The 19,916-nt window shown below is 42.9% G+C and overlaps 1 protein-coding gene across 12 annotated transcripts in view; it reads left to right on the plus strand.

Annotated features, from left to right (window-relative positions):
- Positions 1 to 19,916, plus strand: part of EIF4G3 (eukaryotic translation initiation factor 4 gamma 3) — a 149,200-nt gene that overhangs the window by 85,298 nt on the left and 43,986 nt on the right. For 9 of the 12 annotated variants that reach the window (XM_075520558.1, XM_075520555.1, XM_075520553.1 and 6 more), the window contains 4 exons: positions 2,900 to 3,000; positions 5,608 to 5,730; positions 11,303 to 11,411; positions 17,162 to 18,013. In XM_075520558.1, coding sequence (XP_075376673.1) covers positions 2,900 to 3,000; positions 5,608 to 5,730; positions 11,303 to 11,411; positions 17,162 to 18,013 — 1,185 coding nt within the window. The remainder of the gene's footprint in view (positions 1 to 2,899; positions 3,001 to 5,607; positions 5,731 to 11,302; positions 11,412 to 17,161; positions 18,014 to 19,916) is intronic. The other 3 variants (XM_075520563.1, XM_075520549.1, XM_075520554.1) reach the window with 1 other exon arrangement.

Here is a 19,916-nt window from a genome sequence, read left to right on the forward strand (position 1 = left end):
TCGAGGTGTTTTGTTCAGTCTGATTGCTACCTGCCCACGCTCATTCTGTAATCTGTTGGGGGCAGAGATACTATCAACTTTCCATGCGGTTTTAGCTGTTGGTATTTCAGAGCATTAGAAGTGAATGATTACCTCCCAGGCTGAACAATGACAGCCCGTACCGTTGGCAGAATTGCATGTTTGCTCTTCACAAATACAGATTCCTTTTAAAGGGGAGAAAAGCCCCAGTTGCTTCCCTACTTATCATTTTAAAAGGTCTGGACTCTTCCCCTGCCGCCACCCCCCCCCTTCTTTTATTTTTTTTATTTATTTGGTGTATATAGAGCTAATTGGGACTACTTTGAAAGGTTGCCATGAAGCCTTCAAGCCTGGTTATGCAATTTCTGAATAAAAGGAGAGAGAGCAATTTTAAGGCAGCTAGTTCCTGTTTGCTTAGAAAAAATAAAGAGAAGAAATATTGCAATGGCCCTTTAAATCTGATCCACTAAATGAGGAAATTACTCGGTATTCCTCATTTTTTCTGACGTTACAGGTCTGCTTTCTTACTTTCTGCTCACTTAGTGCCGTTTGTCTGTCTTCACTTCTGTAATTTGGAAAAGGTTCCCTTCCTGTTCCTTTCCACTCCTGAAAGCGCCTGGTTTCTTGCACCGAGACTTGTAACCTTTCAGTCCCAGCTTGTTTTTAGGTTGCTGCAACTGCGGAGCATCAGTGGGCGAAGCTGGAGCCCTCCATCACGCAGAGCATTTTCCAGGCAGAGAAGATTTAGCCAAGGAAGAGGGATTGCAGATTTGCCTGTGCTTGTCCACCTTTCCCTCCTGTTGCTCTCTCACTATTTGTACAGGGCCTGAAAAGGTTCAGTCTCTCACCAGGCGCTGCTCATGGCGTTGGGAGACAATTAAATTTACAGTACAGCCACGGGTAGTGCTGCTGGCAGGGGCCTTTCCCTTAAACCTCGGGACTTCGTAGCGAGCATGGCTGCTGGACATCAAAATCATCACAGTTTGGCAGGCTGTAAAGAAGGTGATAAGGGAAAATACTGCAGAAGACAAAACTTGTGAAGGTGGACAGTGCATTTTATTTTTTTTTTCAAACTGTCTCAGTGTTGCAATTTATCGTTCTCTTTTATGTCAGCGAGTTTCTGTGCTACATTGGGAAAGACCTTGAAATGATGAATGGAAAGGAGGGAGAATAAAACTTGGGTGCTGCTGAACTGGAAAGGATCAAAAGGCAGGGTGCAGAGCAAAGAGCATTGCACTGAAAAATGCGCTTGGCTTGTTGCCACAGAAGCTGTATTTCTTTCCAGAAGTTACTCTTGCTTTTTGGGATTTGGTTGGGTTGGGTTGGTTTTTTGGGTTTTTTTTTTTGTTTTTGGTTTTTTTTTTTTTAAAGTATTTTGCATAAAGGAAGAGTCCTTCCTTGAGTTATGCTGTAGCTCGCTCTCTGGCAGGGCTCACGTTACAGCCTATCTGATTAGATCTGGTTTCTAGGAAACTAAAAATCAAGATAACTGACACATTGCAGGGCTCCCAGGCTTGCTCCTGTCCTCTCACGTTATCCAAACTCACGTTGTACACCTGGCCGGTTTGGCCAAAGCACTAGTCAGAAGAGTTTGAGGCTTCATCTCTGGTTTTAAGGAGAGAGGCGGGAGGCTTCTCGCTTCCCAAGCCATGGGGACGCTGACAGAGAGTTACGTGCCCTGAGGCCAGATCTGAAGTTATGCTGCCTTCCATGAAGTTCAAAACGAAAAGTTTATTGAGTCATTTAGGCCACCTTAATTGCCGCATCCAAGAGTGAATATAGCAGGCTGAGCTTTTAGCAGCTTGATGGCGGTGCCATGCAATGCTCTCTGCTTTCAGCTACCTGCATGCTATTCCAGCAGAGAAAAGTTCTTGTTCTGAGCATGCAGACAGGGAATCTGCTCCGAGCTTTTGCTTTCCAGTTCTCAGTTTGAGGAATTTATCCTTTGAAGTTGAAAATCAGATTGTGCTGGGCTGGTTTGGTTCACTTTCTTGGATTTCACTGTTTGCTTGAGATAGTAATAACCTCCTGTTTTGGTTACAGACACACAATACAGATTTTCATTCCCATTTAAAGGTTAGTTCAGTTGAAGAATAAATCAGATTGCTCCAGATGCAAGTGCAAGCAGACAGTCCATCTAGCATCCGTGCTTAGAAGGAAAAAAACCAAAAACCCAGCAGCACCATCTTACAAGTTCACCTGATAGCTGATCCACAGAGAAAAGACAGCTCTGCTATGCCACCTATATTGATGTCTGGCACGTCTTTTAAGCACTCAGTCATTTTGAGCCAGTCTTATTCCGTAAAGAAAAACATAATGAAACTATATTGGGTATTATGAGTGTAATCAACAGTGCAGTGTAATTTTGCAATAATAACCATGGTCGTGCTTTTTTTGTGTTGCAGCATGAGAAGAACATTGCTTGTAATTAAATTTTCTGGTTATGCTTCAAAATAGGTTGCAGTTGACCTTGCAAATTCTTTGTAATGGTTTGACTGAATTTCTCTACAAAAGCAAAAAAACCACAAACAACAAACCCACCTGTTTGTCAGCCAAAGGAGTCCAAGGATGGGCCACTTTTCCTGCCTTGCTGATTTCAGCAGCCTCTCAGAAATGGATGCACATGATTGGTTTTTTCTGTTCATGGAGGAAAAACAAGAAGTAATGACTTAAGCGCTTGTCTTGATGGAGCAGCAGCTCCTGTTTTAGTGGAAGTGGGGAAGAGCAAAACAGACCAGTGACCAGATGGATGTTAGAAGTTCTGGTTTTTGAAGGGAGGGAGGAGTAGGTGGCCACTTTTACCTCTTGCACTTACTTGGTTTTGTTTCATTAGCAAATGAACTGAGTTTTTCACTCTTGTTTCTGTCTTGTCCTTCCCCAGGAACACCTTTCTACCCAAGTCAGCCAGTGTATCAGTCAGCACCCATCATAGTGCCTACACAGCAGCAGCAGCCTCCACCAGCTAAAAGAGAGAAAAAAACGGTAAGTGGTCGTCATTAACTGATACATCCCTTCTGAGAATTGTCCTGGTTCTAAGGTTGAAGGAAATTAATAATGATCTTAAGCTTAAAACTGAGCTTTCTCTTCACAGAGAGGCTAAGTGTTACCTTTCACGCCTAAGTGTAATTAAACATTGCACAATGCTGCAGTGTTTGTCTTATTGGCAGTTTTCTGTGTGGACTTTCTGCTCTGAGTTTGTGACATCTCAGCCAGTCAAAAAGGGAAATATTTTTGCCGATTTTGTAACGAACATAAATGGAAGGAGCATCATCTCCCCAAGCCTGAGATCCTCAGCTGCCTGTGCTGCTGCTTAGAGTTTTAGCAAAGAGCCAGGTGGGAATGAACAAACTCAGATCAGTTTGGGACAATGTTGGGAATTGGTTCAAACTGACAAAAAAGAAATTGTTTAATATTATGCCTTGGAAAAGGTAGAAAACCAGTAAGTTGTGGACATATTTGCAGGCTTGAAAGAACCTGAACACATGATGTTATGGAAGTGGGTAGGGGTTTGGAGACCACATTTCCTTTCTTCCTAATTCACTGGTCAGAAGTTGAGACACAGAGATTAATGGAACTTAAACCCGTTTGCAGGTGGATGATGGTAGGGAATAGTAAAGGCACACCAGGTGAATGTGACGTTTAAACAGAAAAAGTTAGGGGCGGACTTGAACTTGTGAATGAAACGTTTCTAAACAATTGAAAAGGAAATTACTTTACATTGCTGTGTGTTAGAGTGGTTTGAAAACATTAAAAGAACTGTTTCCTGGGGAAAAAAAATATGGGGTTTGTACATGTCTCAAAATGCAGAATATTTGTATCTTTTGATTTTTGAAGATGATCTGAGATGACACTTGAGTAGGGAAACTGGAAGAGCTGAACAATGTGTTAGCTGGGCTTGTAAGAAAGGCCTGTTTTGTAGCTGCTGTCAGCAAAGGGTGATGCAACTCTTTTGCCACCTCTTCACCATCCTCTTCAGCCCTGAGGAGTCTCTTTTCAGCATACAAAACGTGATGTGGCCAGATCATTAATGCTGTTTGAAATGCAAAGATGTTCAGAAATACTCAACTGTGGTTAAGACAGTTTCACGCCAACAAAGCTAAGTTCTTTGAAGCGGAAAAGCAAAAGGTTTTTTAAATGCCTGAGACGCTTTTCTCTGGATGTACTGTTTCAGTTTGCTAATTGGTGTTGCAGCTGAAGAAATGAGAGAAATTAAGGAAAAATTAAACGTATATGTGTACACACACCCACATGCACCATTAGTTGAGTATTCGAGTACTACAAACTTTCAGGCAGGGAAAGCTTGTTTTAATGCCATTGACTACTTGTCAGGAGGAGGAGAGGGCAGGAATCCGTGCCGACTCTTAAGTCCTTGTTGCTGTGGTTAATTAAATGTTTTAGCAGAAAAACACTAGTTTCTTCTTTTTACTCCATCAAAAATAAGAGAAGACCGCATCTTGTCAACATCCTAAGTGGCGTGTGTATATTCATTTGTCTTCATAACCCAAAGAGTCAAGAAGACATCACACGATACTGAAATAGATAAATCACAAAACCCTTCTGCGGCTAACGACTTCCTATGTTACCAATGGAAAACAGCACGGCAGTTTCCAGTGACACCCCTGCCCTTGGAAGGATTATGGCTCTGCGTTTGCTTGCAGTTGTGCGTTGTGCTCAGCACAACGGGGACTTCTGTGTGCAATTTATAGAGTTCAACCAAGAGTTTTTGGGAGGGTGGACAGGCAAACCATAGCACTGTCTTCAGGTTTATGGAAGTTTTCAATTCTTATATTGAAGATTAAAACCTCTATTTTGAATTAACCTAGACAGCTTGACTGTTCCCCATATTCAGTGACACAGATTGGCTCAAGTGCCGGTTGAGGATTCAGTTGAGTGTGTTCTCCAGTGGTTTATTTTGGATAATATTTTTCCTTCCCGTTTTGGAGCTGTGAAGAGACTCAAATACATACTTGTTTCCTAAATGCTGATGAGTTTCATAGGACCTTAGTTTGTTCTTCTTGCGGTTTCCCTTTCCTCTGTTCAGTATTTTTTGTTTGTTTCCTTCTGGTTTGTTGGTATGACTTTTCTCAATGTGGAAGGGAAAAACAAAAAGAGCTGATTTGCTTTCCCCCTTTACCAGCAATTGGATTGGCAAGGTCACTGAATTTCGTATCATGGTAAAACATGGCCTTTTTTTAATTCTTGCACTTTCCACTAACTGGCAAGCGTAGTTCTGTAGCTAAACTGTCTGCTAAATTTTCTAAGTTGCAGTAAACTTATTTTCCAGATGCAGAGACTTTAATCTGAACTACAGGGTCATGCACTGGGGTGCACATATTTAGACCTAACTGGTGTGGTTGATGAGCATTTTGATTAAATTAGGTTTCGAGATTAAGGGATGACATACCACGCATTTCAAGTTATTGAACCAAACCGCATTCCAGCGTTCCTGCAGAGCATCAGCTCAACCCAGAGCATCTTCTGCTGAGTGTCATGGAATTATGTCCTGTCCATGCTCTCCTCTCCATAAACCCCAAGGACAGCGTGTAACGGGAAGACTTGTTTGAATTATTTCTTTGTTCAATACTGTAGATCCGAATCCGGGATCCAAACCAGGGGGGCAAAGATATAACAGAAGAAATAATGTCTGGAGGGGGCAGCAGGAACCCAACACCTCCCATCGTGAGACCCACTTCCACACCTACTCCACCTCAGGTAATAAAGTGGACGCGTAGCCTTCTCCCAGTGATGTCTGCTTTGCTTTGCTGTTTGTTAGAGCCAGTTCCTGTATCTTCCATCCACACGGCCGATCGCCTTAGACACCTGGATAGTCCTAAATTGTCCATGTTCTTCAAGGATTTTTTTTTTTCTCCAAGTTTGGTCATTTTTACCAGCCTGTAGCTTGTAAAATGTGAAGCTGCAGCGCTGCTGCAAGTTCCCCATCCCTGTTTTTGTATCAGTGGTAGTTTTTAGAGCTGGTGAAGACTTCTAGTGTTAAAGGAGGAGCTAATGTGAGAAATGTGATGTTTCCATTAGTGACTCATGCACCTGAGGAAAGTCCGTATCACACATGTGATTGACTATATATCTTCAGTTGCATCACTGTCCATACCAATGTCTTTCTGCTTTAGTAGTGTTGCTTTAGAGTAACCAGAATGACTGTAGCTCAGGAATTTTATCACAGAGCTTCCAGATTTGGTCTCTGCATGTTCAACCTTAAACATGCATTTTTCTGACGTAGGACAAAGCATAAATATCCCAAACTGACATTTTCCATAGCTCATAAATATCTTCAAAAATCCTTGTCGCACATCTTTGAGTTTCTGACCCCATCTAATCCTCCTTCACCTGAGAAGTCTACATGTAATGTCTGGAAATTAAACTGATTGGAAATCCACGTCTGTACTAGTTCTTTTTGACCCAGGGCCAAAAGAACGCGCTCAGACCAGCAGTCCTGGCGTGAACGTTAAGTCCCCCAGGACATGAACTGATGGGGCTGGCGGTGGCTGCGTGATCTAATTAGATGATTTCTCTCCTCTGACCAACTCTTCCCCATCTGCAGCAGGAGGAGGTGATGCCTCCTGGATCTCCCCATAGCATCGGAGATGGAGAGGAGGCGCGTGGCAGCTCCTGGCCTCTTCCCAGCTGCTGGCTTGGTGTAGCTGCAGTTTGCTTCATACAGCATCTTAGTTCTCCCTCTCTTTTGGGAGAGATGGTGCTAAGCCGCAGGCTGCTCAACTTAAAAGTTTTTGCACAATTGGAGAAGAAACTTTATGGTTTGGCACAAGCCTTGGAAGATGGCCGTGTTTTATTGGAGCTTGTTGTCCACTGCTTGGGGGCCTGATAAGAAGACAATAAATATCAGGAAGGTCCTCCGAGTGATGGGTGGGCTTTAGATCAGAGCCTGGCTGAGGCTGGGGTGCAATTTCTTCTTCTAAGTTCTTCCCTGTTTAATGTCAGAGACTAGTTTTTGCTAGCTTTTAGGTGAAACAGCCTTTCCTGAGCTGAAACCTTACTTTCCCCTCTGCATCTGGATAGTTTTTTCTGCTGACTGTCCTGTGCTGAGGCGAAAGCACAAGCTTGCCTTGAGACACCCATTGCACTGGAGCGGGAGCTTGAGGTTACAGCTGAGCCAGTAAAAGTATAATTGGGATCACTGAGATGAAATAAGAGCCTGGCCTGCAGATCTCCCCTCCATTGAGACCAACGGGATACTTGCGGCTTTTGGCCATTCCCCTGATTCAGTCGAATCCTCTTGTCACATAAAGGCATCACTGTTTGCTTTGGTCACCTGCTTTCTCCTCCTGGTCTCCATCGTGGGCAAGCAGCAGCAAGGCACCGTGCTAAAGCAATTCCTGGCTAGCTGTGTTTCTGCAACAAGGTCTGCAATGCTCAACTGGAAAAAGCTGTTTTTCTGCCAGAGAGTGGTCTGATGATTAGCAACTACAGCTGGAAGAGGAGAAGAGACGAGAGCTGGCTACGTATAGAATCAATTAAACTTCTTTCCGAGTGTTTTCCATGAGAGAAGATACTAGCAATGTAAAACGTTGGAGCACTGGTGAGATCTTCTGCCCATTACTTCATGCTAAATGACTTTCCCCGTTAGAACTGGGGAAGAGTTGAAAACAGCCAGGGTTTCAGATTGTGTTTATGCATGGTGCAGCTAATCCAGGCACTTATCGGATCATTTTTGCATTCTGAAATCTATTTTAAGATACTACAATTAAGTCAAACAGGACGAAATAAATGTTTTTCAAGAGGAGGTTAATAAGCATGAATTTTTATCAGCTGTAATTTATATGCAGAGCACAGCAGTGATGTCCAATCATCTACTCTAAGTAAGGTATGCAAATACTTCATTGTTTAATATCCAGGCTTCGTTTTGATTAGGTACTTGGCACCACTTTTGTTAATCACAGAAGAGGTCTGAAGTAGAGCTCACCAGAAAAGTTCATTAGTGTAACATAACTGAAAATTTAAGCCTACTTAAGCCAGGAAATTCAAAGTTATTGTCCCAACAGCATCTCTAATTCATTTCTTTGGAGCAAGTGTAGTATCTTGGATGAAATTAGATGATGCCTTAATAACTGTGCTCAGTGGCTGAATTCCAGTAGTGGTGGATTTTATAATTTTGAACAGTCTAAAATCAGTAAACGTTAACTATTCAGCCGTAACTTTGCTTGAAATGTGCTAGGGCTTTTTTGTATTCCCTTTCCCCAGCTGATAAAGGCTGTGAACAGTCAGTGTGAGCTTCATACGAAAATACCTGCCTCGTGAAATGCTTACAGTTCAGGGCAGCTCCTGGAATAGGTGCAAGGGGAGCATCGTTGCTGTTGTCTTGTTCCACCACCCCTGTGAATCAAGCTCTGCACGTGGCGGGGGGGTTGATGAGATTTCATCTGGTTGAACACTCAAAATGCGAACGTGCAATCTCCGGGCTTGACGAAGCATCATCTAATCAAAGTGACTCTCAATGCAATGATACTTTAAACGTATGCTAAACTCTAGTAGCACTTCTTTTGCATTGACTGCCAGTATCTGATTCTCTAATCTCGTCGTTTAGACAACACAACCACAGAGGGAGAAACTTGCTCCAGAAGTATGTAGAAACCACTGCTGTAGACCAGTCCCTGTCACAAATTTTACATTTTTTTATAATTTTATAAAAATAATAAGGCCTGTTGTGTTGCCTGTTTAAAAATTTTTATTTTTTGCCTGTGTATTTGGATTTTTTTAACTGTCCCAAAGAAAACAGAAAACTTGATAACACAAGCCCAAAGCACCCTCTTCTCTCAGTAGAGTAAGTGCTTAACATCAACAAAATATTGGACTTGTCCAAAAGATGAGCATTGCTGCCAAGACTCGAGCCGCGTGGTTTTAGCCATTTCTTTGCTTTTCGTATCTCCTGCTTTGTAGTCAGCATGGCTGACCAAAAAGTGCTTTAGGTGGAGTCTTCCCAGCACCTTGTGGTGGTTGCTTAAATGCTAAAATGCTTCCAGGTTCCTGCATAAGAGAAGCTGGCAGTAAGTGGAGTTGATATTTATACATTTCTAGCAGGACACTATTTTTCACACTGTATTTTTTGCTGGGAAGATATAAATAAAACCCAGGACCACGTATCGAATCTGGCTACGGTATTTGCTCAGCACTAACTTAGATAGATCACCTTTTAAAGAGTAAGAAGTGCTCTTATTTTCCTGGCAAACCTCTTGCAAGTATCAATGAGTTTGTCGCATGCTGTGTTTGCTCGGTCTACGGGCCATGGTAGGACAGAATAACACAGAGCGACTCTTTTAGCATCATAAATCATGAGAGCAATTTTGAGTGGGTTTTTTTCCTAGAAAGTCTCTAAATGCTCCATTTTGAAGCTGAGAGCCTGTAAGGGTCAGTACTTAAGTACCATTTATATTGCTTTGCAATATCATTCCCACAAAATAAATGAGCGTTTTCCAAATTTCTTAAGAAAACATGTTTACTGACCCAAGGAGTTTCTAGGCTTACAGGTTTCTTGTCTGCTAGTCTCGTTTGGTTCGTGTGATTCTTTTCACATTCTCCTTTTTCCCCACTGCTTTCATCCATAAATTTTTCATAAAATGAAACTAATGATCCACTGAGGGTGAGGGGAAAGCGTTCTTGAAACCTGCTTGTTTGTAAAACTGTGTTTTCTTTGGCTTCCTTCAGATTTGGCTGGAGGCAGGGGTGCAATTCTTCATCCATAGTCCAGCCAATCTCATCAGGCTCATTCCTGGAAGAGGAGCAATCCCAAGTAAAATTTCAGGCCTTCACCCCACTTACTTAGATTTTTATTTTTATTTTTCCAGATGTGCTTTTTCACAGTCCTCCTTTACCTTTTGGTTGCCTGAAATGGTGAAAAAAACCTCTTTATTCTGCGCTGTTCAGATGCAATAGCTAAAAAAGCTGGAAACGGGAGAAAAAGAGAGTCCCGGGAAGAGGAGCAGATTGCCAGAGAGTTTCTCTTTTTAGGGAAATCAGTTTTGCATGGATTTCTGATAGCCTGTCTGAAAGAAGGAATTGGACACCCATGTCTTGGGCACTCTGCTTTATTTTGATTGTTTAAAAATCCCTTTTCCTGTAGATCTTCTGAGAAGTCAGCAAAGGTGTATAGCTAGATAAGAACAGCCACTTGCAAAAAGCTGTGTGGCTTTCCACTTTAGAGTATTAAATTTAATTTTAACCCCATTTTTTTCTTTGCATGGTCCCTGATGCGTGCTTAAGGGGATTTTCCAAATGTGAATAGCTGACTTGCCCCTCTAGAGTGAGATATGTTCACCCTAATGTACACAAGTGCTTTACCTGTAAATGTGAGTTTGATATAGTTACTTATAGTCTTACACAAGGTCTTCATTAGATTCCAAGGTGGTGGTGGGGGTGTCTTTATCGAACCTTCATGGACACACGTTAAGTCATCGTTTGTGCCGTTAGTGGTGGCAACATCATTAAACAATGTGGTCTCTGCAACAGGCCATGGCTTTTTCAGTCTTGTGGCTTTGCTGGTCTTGCAATTTTGCTTTTATATATAGAAAACCTCAGGCTCGCTCCGCGTCGATTGGGAGCCAGCTCCTCCTGCTCTCCTTTAGATTGATGCACAATTGGTTTTATTCTGATGTTACCCAGCAGGTACCATCCATAAGCCTGTTTATAGAAGGCATTGGATATTTTTTTCATACAACCACACAGGTATAACCAATCTAGATTATTTTCCTACTGCGATAACAAGTTACTATGTGTGTGCATAGATACACGTATATACACTATTCATACATACATACACACATTATCTATAAATAAATATATGGGAAAATAAACAAATATATATTAAAATATCTAAGGTGTTTGAAACAACTGATCAGTTGAGAAAGGAGTCGAGTCCAGAAAGCAAACTTAAATTATGGAGAGGTCCAGGAGTCTTGGTGGATATCCGACTTCTTGCAGACTACTCAGAGGAGCGTTTCTGCTGCTCTTGGAAGAGGCATTTGGAGAATGCAGTGTGTTAATAACTGTGCTGTGCTGTCTCTTTCTTGCTGTTGTTAACAGTAATCGTCTCTCTTTCCCCTTTTCCTGCTGCCTTTTCCTCCCTCCCTTTCCCATGTACTTTTTGAATTTATTCAATCGGTCTGTGTATCTTTTTTCTTTGTTTTCCCTGCCTTTTGTTTTTCTTTTCTATCCCACCCTATTCTCGTCTCCCCACTTGCTTGCTTGTGCTCCATGTTGCTAGTTTTTATGTTCGCACGCTCATTATCACCCTTTTTTGTACTTCAAATCCCAGCAGCTGTCCAGCCAGGTCCCCGAGCACAGCCCTGTGGTTTATGGGACTGTGGAGAACACCCATCTCGCTGCCAGCACCCCTGTCACTGCGACTAGCAACCCGAAGCAAGGTTTGTTGATGGATATTTCCTCCCTGATTATTTTTAGTCTTTTTTTTTTTTCTGCTTTCTTGTTTTAGTTTTAATATTTTTGGCATGGAGACAAGCAGTCAGCAGAAATAGGAGGGGAGGGACTTCTTTTCCTCCAGTGGAACATTTTAACAATGTGTTGCTAAGGGAATTAATTGAAATTTGCCAGTGTGAAACTGGTTAAAAATAATTATATTCAAGCTTATATGTCCTAAACGTTGTTTCAGAGCACCTAGAAGTGTGAACCTCCTCTCGCCCACGTGCCATCCTTCAGAAACAAGTGTGTTGTCAGTAAAATGCTCTTAGCCAGAGAGGCTTTATATCATTTGGACAAATAGCCATAGCGATGGCACGTAACCAGAGCATCATATGGCTCCTCTAGAGCTGCTCATGTATCCTGTCCTACAGGACACGGGAGATATTAATTAGAAAAAACAGTTAGTGTGCAAAGTGTCTCATAAATGGCGTAGCAAATTTTGCTGATTTTAGTAAAAATGGCACGGATGGAAAAAGTTTCTTAAAGTGTGATTACGTTTCCTTCTCATATGTAAAAATACACATTTGAAGGGAGATTTTTTTAAAGTGTTTAAAGAAAAGGTGTCCCAGGAGGGAAGATGGAGCGTGCCAAGTCTCTTCCCACACTGAAATTTTATAGCCACCTAAAAGCCATTAAAAAGCTGTATTTAATAATGTGTATACTGCCATCATGTTAACGGACTTGGTGTTGTAATACAGAGTTGACACCGCTGTTTGCTTCCCGGTTATTCACCGCATTGCAGCGTTTGAGGTTTCTGCCTAGAGCGGTGTGTACGTGAAAGTCGCAGTGCCATCTTTCACTTGTGAGCATTGCCTGTAAACTTTGAGCCTGCTGAGATTTTTTTTTTTTCCCAAAGATTTGCTAGAGGAAAACTAAGCCCCAGAGAAGCACAGCTCTAGAAAAGAGGAAGAGAAGCTGCCTCTGATGCTTTAGATGTCGCAGATCCAAATAGCAGCATGGTTGCTCTTTGAAAGTAAAGGGAGGTATCCCTGAGGCTAATTTGTATCAGATTCTAAAATGTACTGGATATGTTGCTCTCTTACAGCCATAGCGTAGACTTCAGGGGTTTCCCTCGGAGAAAACTGTTCCATGGATACATCTCTAGACTGCTGCAGCATCTAGAAATGGTTGAAAAGGGACCTTTTGGAGATCATCTGGTCCCATCTCCCGCTTGAAGCGGGACTATGGCTTTGTCTAGCTCTTTGTGCAAAACTTAGATGTCTCTGTCACCTGAAAAAGTTGTGGGTAGGTTTAACGTACATCAAATTAACTGTGGTTGTGCTGGCTGAGCGTAGCTCACAGGCTCGCTGCTGCTTGTTGCTGCTCAGCTCTGGCACAGCCGCTCTTCCCCGTCCGTGTCCGTCTCCCCCCTCTGCCGACGTGCCCAAGTCCCGCTCGCTGCCCGGGACGGGCTCTGAGCACGCCGCGGTGCGTGGTGGCACTGGGACTTGAACAGCTGATGGCTGTGATGCAGGCACCAAAATGCATCTGCCCTTCCAAGCAAGTTGATGCTGAACCATAAAATCCAGCACCTTACATCACAGTATTTCGACCCTGTGTATGAAAACTTGTATTTCCAAGATAAGCGAGTCTTCTCCCTCTTCTCTCTCTCTTTAACTTAATCCCCTCATAGGCAACTGTAAGTAAACTGGAAGTGGTCTTTATTTAGTTAATTAGACAGGTCTGACTGTGCTGGTTTAAATATAAATCAGGGCTTGAACTGGGATTTAACACTGATGAGCTTTCCTGTGTTTATCTCCGTTCCATCCCAGAAAGATTCAAACATTTGTTCCAGTCCAAAAATTGCTAAAGAGCACATTTATGTAAGCATTGCAGAGAGCGAGCGAGCCCTGAAATAACACCATTAGTGTTCGACTGTGGCCTCGGGGTGGGGGAGAGCAGCGGTGGTGTCAGTCACAGGACAGAGTGAGTTAAAGGTGAAGGAAGTTTAGACACCATTAAAATTATTTATTTAAACTGGGCTAGTGACACTTGGGGGGCACATCTTTCCAGAAAAACATGCCAAGGTATCAAAATCATTTTTTGCTTTGTGCCTGATGTTGGGGTTTTTTGTTCCAAAATAAAAATAGTCCTAGATAGGGTTGCATGACTTTCTTAAGCAAATGTGTATTAAAACCAGTATTATTGCTTCCCTTAAGACCCCTCCGCCATGTTCACCCTGTGGATCAGATTCTCCCTTGTGCCCTTCACCTCGTGCGCTCATTTGCTTCAGTTGAAATTTGGTATAAAGCTATCATTCTAATTTTGTGATATTCAGCGATTGTTTTGCAGTTATTTATAACTGTGCGTAGCACTTGGCCTGTTCGCTGGGTTGGGGATCGGGAACGGAGCACGTGTGCTGTGCCGGCAGACCCGGCCTCTGTTATGTCTCACTGCGAGTATCTGCAGTCCCTGTTAGTTTTGCGTTAAAGTCGTTAGCAAGGCTGAATTTGGGATTGCGTTGCATTTAATACCCTTGTTTTTTCTTTAAAAGACAAGCATGTGGCATTTGCTGCTTTTAAAGCAGCTTCTGGCTTTTCAGGCTTCAAAATTCATATATGATTTGGAGGAATATAGGAATTGCTACTATAATACCTTGAAAAGTGGCATTATTTGGGGGCAGGCAGTTAGCTGTTGTTCCTACAGGTGTCCCTGGTGCATATATCAGCAGAGCTGCAGAAAGCGAGGATATTGCTGGAGAATTTAGGTCAAGCTGATGGCAGAGCATGCAGGAACCTGGCTGCAGGCCAGGCTGGTGCAGGAGTTGTAATGGGGTATAATTGTGCATGAAATCAGAGCTGTCCACGTTTACTCCGCTTGCACAGGTTCAGTGGGATGTTTGGAGTATTATCATTATGGTTTTTTAGACTTCTTTCCAAATCCTGCAATGTATCAGACGTGGAGAATGTATAACATGGTTTGTGGAAAACAGATTAATGTCAGATCCCAAAGTCTGGAAAACTTTCAGCCCCTCTGCTGACACTATGACTCAGTAACGTGTGCTCCAAAAACTGCCTGCGAAGCCAGCATTGGTACCGCCTCGTGAACGTTTGCATCGGGACAAAAGATGGAAAAATGGCAGCAAGCCCAGCGATTATTTTCAGATAAACACCGTGAAGCAGAAATGAATTCCCGTATCCGGCAAAATCTTCCCCATCCACTGCTCTGGGCAGTCTTTGCCACCACGACCACCCAGCAACACAGCCCCCTCTCTGGCTTTAATGTCTTTGCATGGAGGAGATAGCAAGCATCTGTCCCGCTGAGTTTGTAAAAGTACTTCTAATGAAGAGTAATTTTGCAAGATTTGTGTTTATCTGGAGATTTTAAAAAATATCTATCGATGGGAGCGAGCTTTCCTCCTGAACAGCCTAGCGCTTCCAGTAAATACTTTCTAAATATAATGTGAGGAATGATCTTGGCGTATTTAGGAAAAGGGATCTGATTCGGTTTGGATGAATTGCAGTGATTTTTGTTTTCCCTTCCCAACTGTATGCTGTTTCACGTGACTGTTTCTGTAATAGTTGGCAGGGATGAATGTTCCTTTGCCAGGACTTTGAGATTTGCTCTCCGTGATGGTCGGTCAAGTTAAGATTTACTTCTCATTAGCCAAATCTGCTCGTTGTTCTTCTGAAATCCCCCCTCCTCAAATTACTTTTCTCCTTGAATTTTGCACACATAGCCCGTATCGGTGGCTAACATATTCCCCAAATAAGGTGTAGTTAGAAGAAAGTGTGTTTAAACCACTGGTTTTAAAATGCAGTTGTATATTTTTGCCGTGTTTTTTATTTCTCAGAATGCTCAAAAAAAAAAAAAAAAAAGGCATTTGAAGTGTCTAGAAAAACAATCTCATTTGACTCAAGGGAGAGAATATCCAGGCAGTTGTTTATAGCGAGCTGTAAATGTCAAGAATGCTCCATGAGTTGTCTGCAAAGGATGTTCCAGAAATCAGAGGTGACGCATTTTCTTTTCTAAACCAGTTCCCGGGTCCTTTTTCTTCCACGGACCCTTCAGAATCAAAATCAGCTGTTGGGATACTTTCTCCCATCTTTTTTCCTCATTTGTCATCCTCATCCAAAGCCGTCTCCCTACATGCCTCATTAAGTTGATAAACTACTGCTTTGGCCATGGTCCTCACTGTAATGCTGCTGGGGCTGTCGACGGCTGGAAGCAAAGTTCTTCATTGCTCCAGCTATTCCGAAAGATGGAACTTGATGCTCCAAGCGGTTTCGGATGGGTTCTCCTTCAAAAACCCTTTCCCTTCAACCTATCTGTTGAATAAGCCCCAAATGGAAAGCCAGCAGAGCTGGTAAAGACCAAGCAAAGTCATACCTCCTCAGTTCTACCTGAATTTTGATGATTTGGGGTTGGTTGTGGCCTTCGATTTCCTAATCTGAACAGCAGGGTTTGTGCCTCTGGCTTTTCCAGAATTGCTTTTTGCTGTCGTGGCAGTGTCCCGAAGGACTTCCCTGTTGCTTCAGTGCTCAGAAAGGCCTCGGGGCATTTTGCATTCATGGAGCGGAGCAGAGCTCCCTCCCCGAGGACAGATAAAGCTGACCTCCTCGTAACACTGATTAGGAACTGGACCGTTGAGTCCCTGCCATCTGTATGATTGACTTTGAGTGATACCTGTCTCATCCGTCTTGCAGAGTTGTAGCACAGAGGCACTTTCCTAAGCAAGATCTCAGAGTCTATGCCTTGTCGTCAAATTGGAGTAGGGAGAGGGTCTTTTAGGATCTTGGCTCATATTTTCTTCAAAAGAAGTGGGAATAAGTGTGAAACAGAGTTGGAGCAGACCTTTGGGAGCTGCGTGATGGTCATGGCAGGGATGGTATTGCAAAGTCTGGTGCTAGTCACGGGGTAAGTGATAAGGGACTTTGCGCACAGTAGCTTGGGGTTTGGTTTGATACTTGTGCGTATTTCGCCGTGCTTTTCCCGCCCTGCTCGATACCCGTAGACCACAAATATCAAGAGGTACTGATGCTGTTCTTTGGTGGCAGCTGCACTTAAATGCCTTTTAGGTTTCCCGTCTTTGGGAAAAGGTATCTTTGCTGAAATTTAGAACAAAAAAAGGCGATTGTGTCCTTTAGTCTGATGCGCTGAAGGGTGACAGAGTTGAGAAATAACAAGTGGAAAAATAAACTAGATGCATCTCACGTATTTTAGTAATGGCATGACACATGGCATATGTAAAAGATCGGCCCGTCATCAGTCGTGGAGTAGTTTCCCCGTTTTACAAAGAGTGGAACAGTGGCAGAGACTGCCTGCAGGTTGCTGGTGCCTGTTACAACCCCAGGCTCCTTTGAGGCAGAATCCAACTAAAGCATATTTTTGTCTTCTGTAATTTCTGTCAAGAAAAATTCTATTTTCAGCAGTAGTTTCTGCAAAAAATCCACGTTTTATAACATACTTATATGCCTTTTCCGTAAAGGATTGCTGTTTACTGCAAAGCCTACATTCAGAAAAATGGAAGCAGCGGTTACATTTTCAGATTTGCCAGCTGCAGGTTGTCTGGACTTTTCCTTTAGATGCCAAGGTTAGCTTCAGGTGCCTCTGGTGTCTTCCTCGGAGCTTCTTGAATAGTGGGCAGAATATCCAGGCAAGGGGAGCCAAGAGAAGGAGCCTTAGATAGATACAGCAAAGGAAAATGGAGCTGACTTGCTGTTTGTAACATTGCCTTTTTTTTTTCCTTTCCCAGAAGAGAAGCCAAAACCAGATGCAGTATTAAAACCTTCTTCTCCAGTCCTCAGACCAGAACCTACTGGAGAGAAAAAAGATCAAGCTGGCCAGACAACCGAGGCCACCTCAGTGGAAACCCCACCAGAACTTCCTCTTGCTCCATCACCAACCCCGGCTGCTCCTGTCGCAGTTGTTTCTGCTGCTGCTGTTGTCACCGCCGTTTCTAGTAAACCCACGTTCACAGCTGACTCAGAGGAGAAATGTGAACTCGCTTCCCCGAAAGAGGAGGCAATGCCTATATCTAATGCCACACCCTGCACGGACACATCAGACCCTTCGCCAGCGGAAGAGGCTGATGCCGAGGTGTGCAAGGAGCCTAGTAGTGTAGCATCTAGTGATATTCCAGTGACTGCTAGTACTAATCTAATTAATGAAATGAACGGAGTTAGTGAAAAAGTAACTGCTGCAGAGAGCGTAGTAGATGTAGCCCAGGCGGAAGTTGCGCCATTGACTGTTGAGTTGGAGACACCAGAAGCACCTCCAGCAGAAGTGGAAAGCGTGCCATCTTCCAGTGCTCTTCACGCTGCTCCCTCTCCTCCTCCCACCCCACCTCCCACCCCTCCACCTCCTTCTCCTCCTATTTCTGTTGCTGCTGCTGCTGTTACCACTACAACTCCTTCTCCACCTCCTCTTCCATCTCCTAGTGCCCTCCCTGTTGTTCAGGGAGATTTAGAAGGAGAGGAGAGCACAAGAACTACTCTTAACGAAGAGGTAAAAGATACTGAAAAGAAGGAAGAGACAGAAGCAGATGGGCAACTGGAGGAGAGCACGGAGGCTCAGAGTTTAAACTCGAGCAAGAGTCCTGTCCCAGGTAAGCGTTTGGCACCGTGGTTGCGTGCAGTAAACTGGAGGATGAAGGAAAGGGGTCTTTGGGGTGGTTCTTCCGTCAGATGTTTCCCTTTCTGCCAAAAAAAAAAATCTGATCGTGCTGCGTGACCGTTGTTGTGATTGCAAAATGCTAATCTTTGTTTGCAGGGACCAAAAAAACCTCATAATTGTTCATAAAAGAGGTAGCCGACTCGGATGTGCGTCCCAGGGTTGGCTGTGTTCATGTAAGCTGCCAGCGTTTTGCTCTCTCGGTGATACAGGACAGCACTCCCAAGTGCTGTTAACGGGGGAATTCAAGGGACACTGCTCTTGTTCTCTCCAAGATCAGCCGGTCGGTTCGGTGACCTGTTGCTCTGGATTTATCAGCCTGCGCCAAAACCAGATTAACATTCAGACCTTGAAGCCCTCTGGGTGAAGCTTCTGAGCCAGTGGTTTCTGGAAGCCGGTGGGGTTTTTTCCAACTATAAAAAAATGTGTCGTGGTGTTACCAGATGTGGGTAAATGAAATGGGCCATTAAAGCTCTTCCAAACGACTGAAGCACCGAGTGTCACGCACCTCAATCTGCCCAGCCTTAATTAACGATGCATCTGGTTTTCCTCTGCAAAAGTAACACGTAAGCGAAATTCCCCCTTCTCGCTCGGCTCGGCTGTTCTCATTCCACTATTCTTGAAATTTTCAGGAAACAAGGTGCTTTAGTTCAGGAGGCGTAAGGACTTGTTACAAATTACTAAAAATTTAAATTTCTGTAGCTGCCTTGTAAAATCCAGACTATTTCTCTGAGTGTTGTTATCTGCCTTTGGTTTCAGTGTCCTAACACATCGCTGGTTTAGCATTTAAAGGATTAATATAGACCACTGTCTTTTTATTTGCTGTATTTTCTGTAGAAAACTGCTTTTTTTTTTCAGGACTTCCTGGAAATGAAACCGTGGAAAAGAAGTTAAATCAATCAATTACTTGTATTTAGCTGCTAGGGGAGTATAATGGTGGCTATTATGCACGCCTAGCAGTGTTAAACCATTTAAATGTGTCGCATCTTTTATACCCTGTTTTGCAGTCCTTTCAGAGCTGTGAAGCTGAGGTTGTTTATTCTGTCCTTTGAATTTGGTGAAGTTTGGACAAGAAACAAAGGAGAAACAATAGGTTAAGATTTGGTTTTTGGGTTTTTGTTGGGTTTTTTTTTTAAAGTCACATTTAAAATAGGAGGTTTTTTTAGTTTATTCTTTCATAAGCGAGCGATAGGTGTGTAATGGCATCAGTAGCATCTAGGGCTACACTCTGCTATGGATTAAATGAAATGAAAAGCTGAGATTGGCCTTGTTCCATATTTGTGTAATGCTGCACTAGGTCAATATGCTGGATCTTAAATAAAATCCAATATCTAGAGAAGATCAGAAAGATCCCGTCACTATACCAGCCGTGGGGCGGGGGTGGTTCTGTTAATCTTTTTCTATTTTTATTTTACTCGGGTCACTTCACTGCTCTGGCACTTGTTGTTCTTTCAGTCTGAGCTACTTCATAACACAAATTAATTTCCTTACAAAGTAGAGAAATGGGACTCTTTCTGTAAATAAGGTTTTACGCAGCCAGGTTCCAGCTTGCAATATTATTGCTTGCTTTGTAATGTCCTGTAGTTTAAATTAAAAAAAAAAAAATTACTTACAGCGTTTTGGGCTTTTAATTATGCAGAAGATTAATTTTAATGCTCTAATGTCATTAGGCTAGACAGCACACATTAGCCAATACATTGGCTTTGGCAACAGAGAAACAAATATTTCTCAAGTCACGTAAAAGATCACTTGAAACTCTGATTACTATTAAAAGCTCAGTACTTCAAGGAAAGCATCATACTCTCCCAGTCAGTTTTTTGTGCTTTACCCCTTCTTTA

This window comes from Mycteria americana, chromosome 18 (assembly GCF_035582795.1).
Source record: "Mycteria americana isolate JAX WOST 10 ecotype Jacksonville Zoo and Gardens chromosome 18, USCA_MyAme_1.0, whole genome shotgun sequence".
Taxonomy (NCBI): Eukaryota; Metazoa; Chordata; class Aves; order Ciconiiformes; family Ciconiidae; genus Mycteria; species Mycteria americana.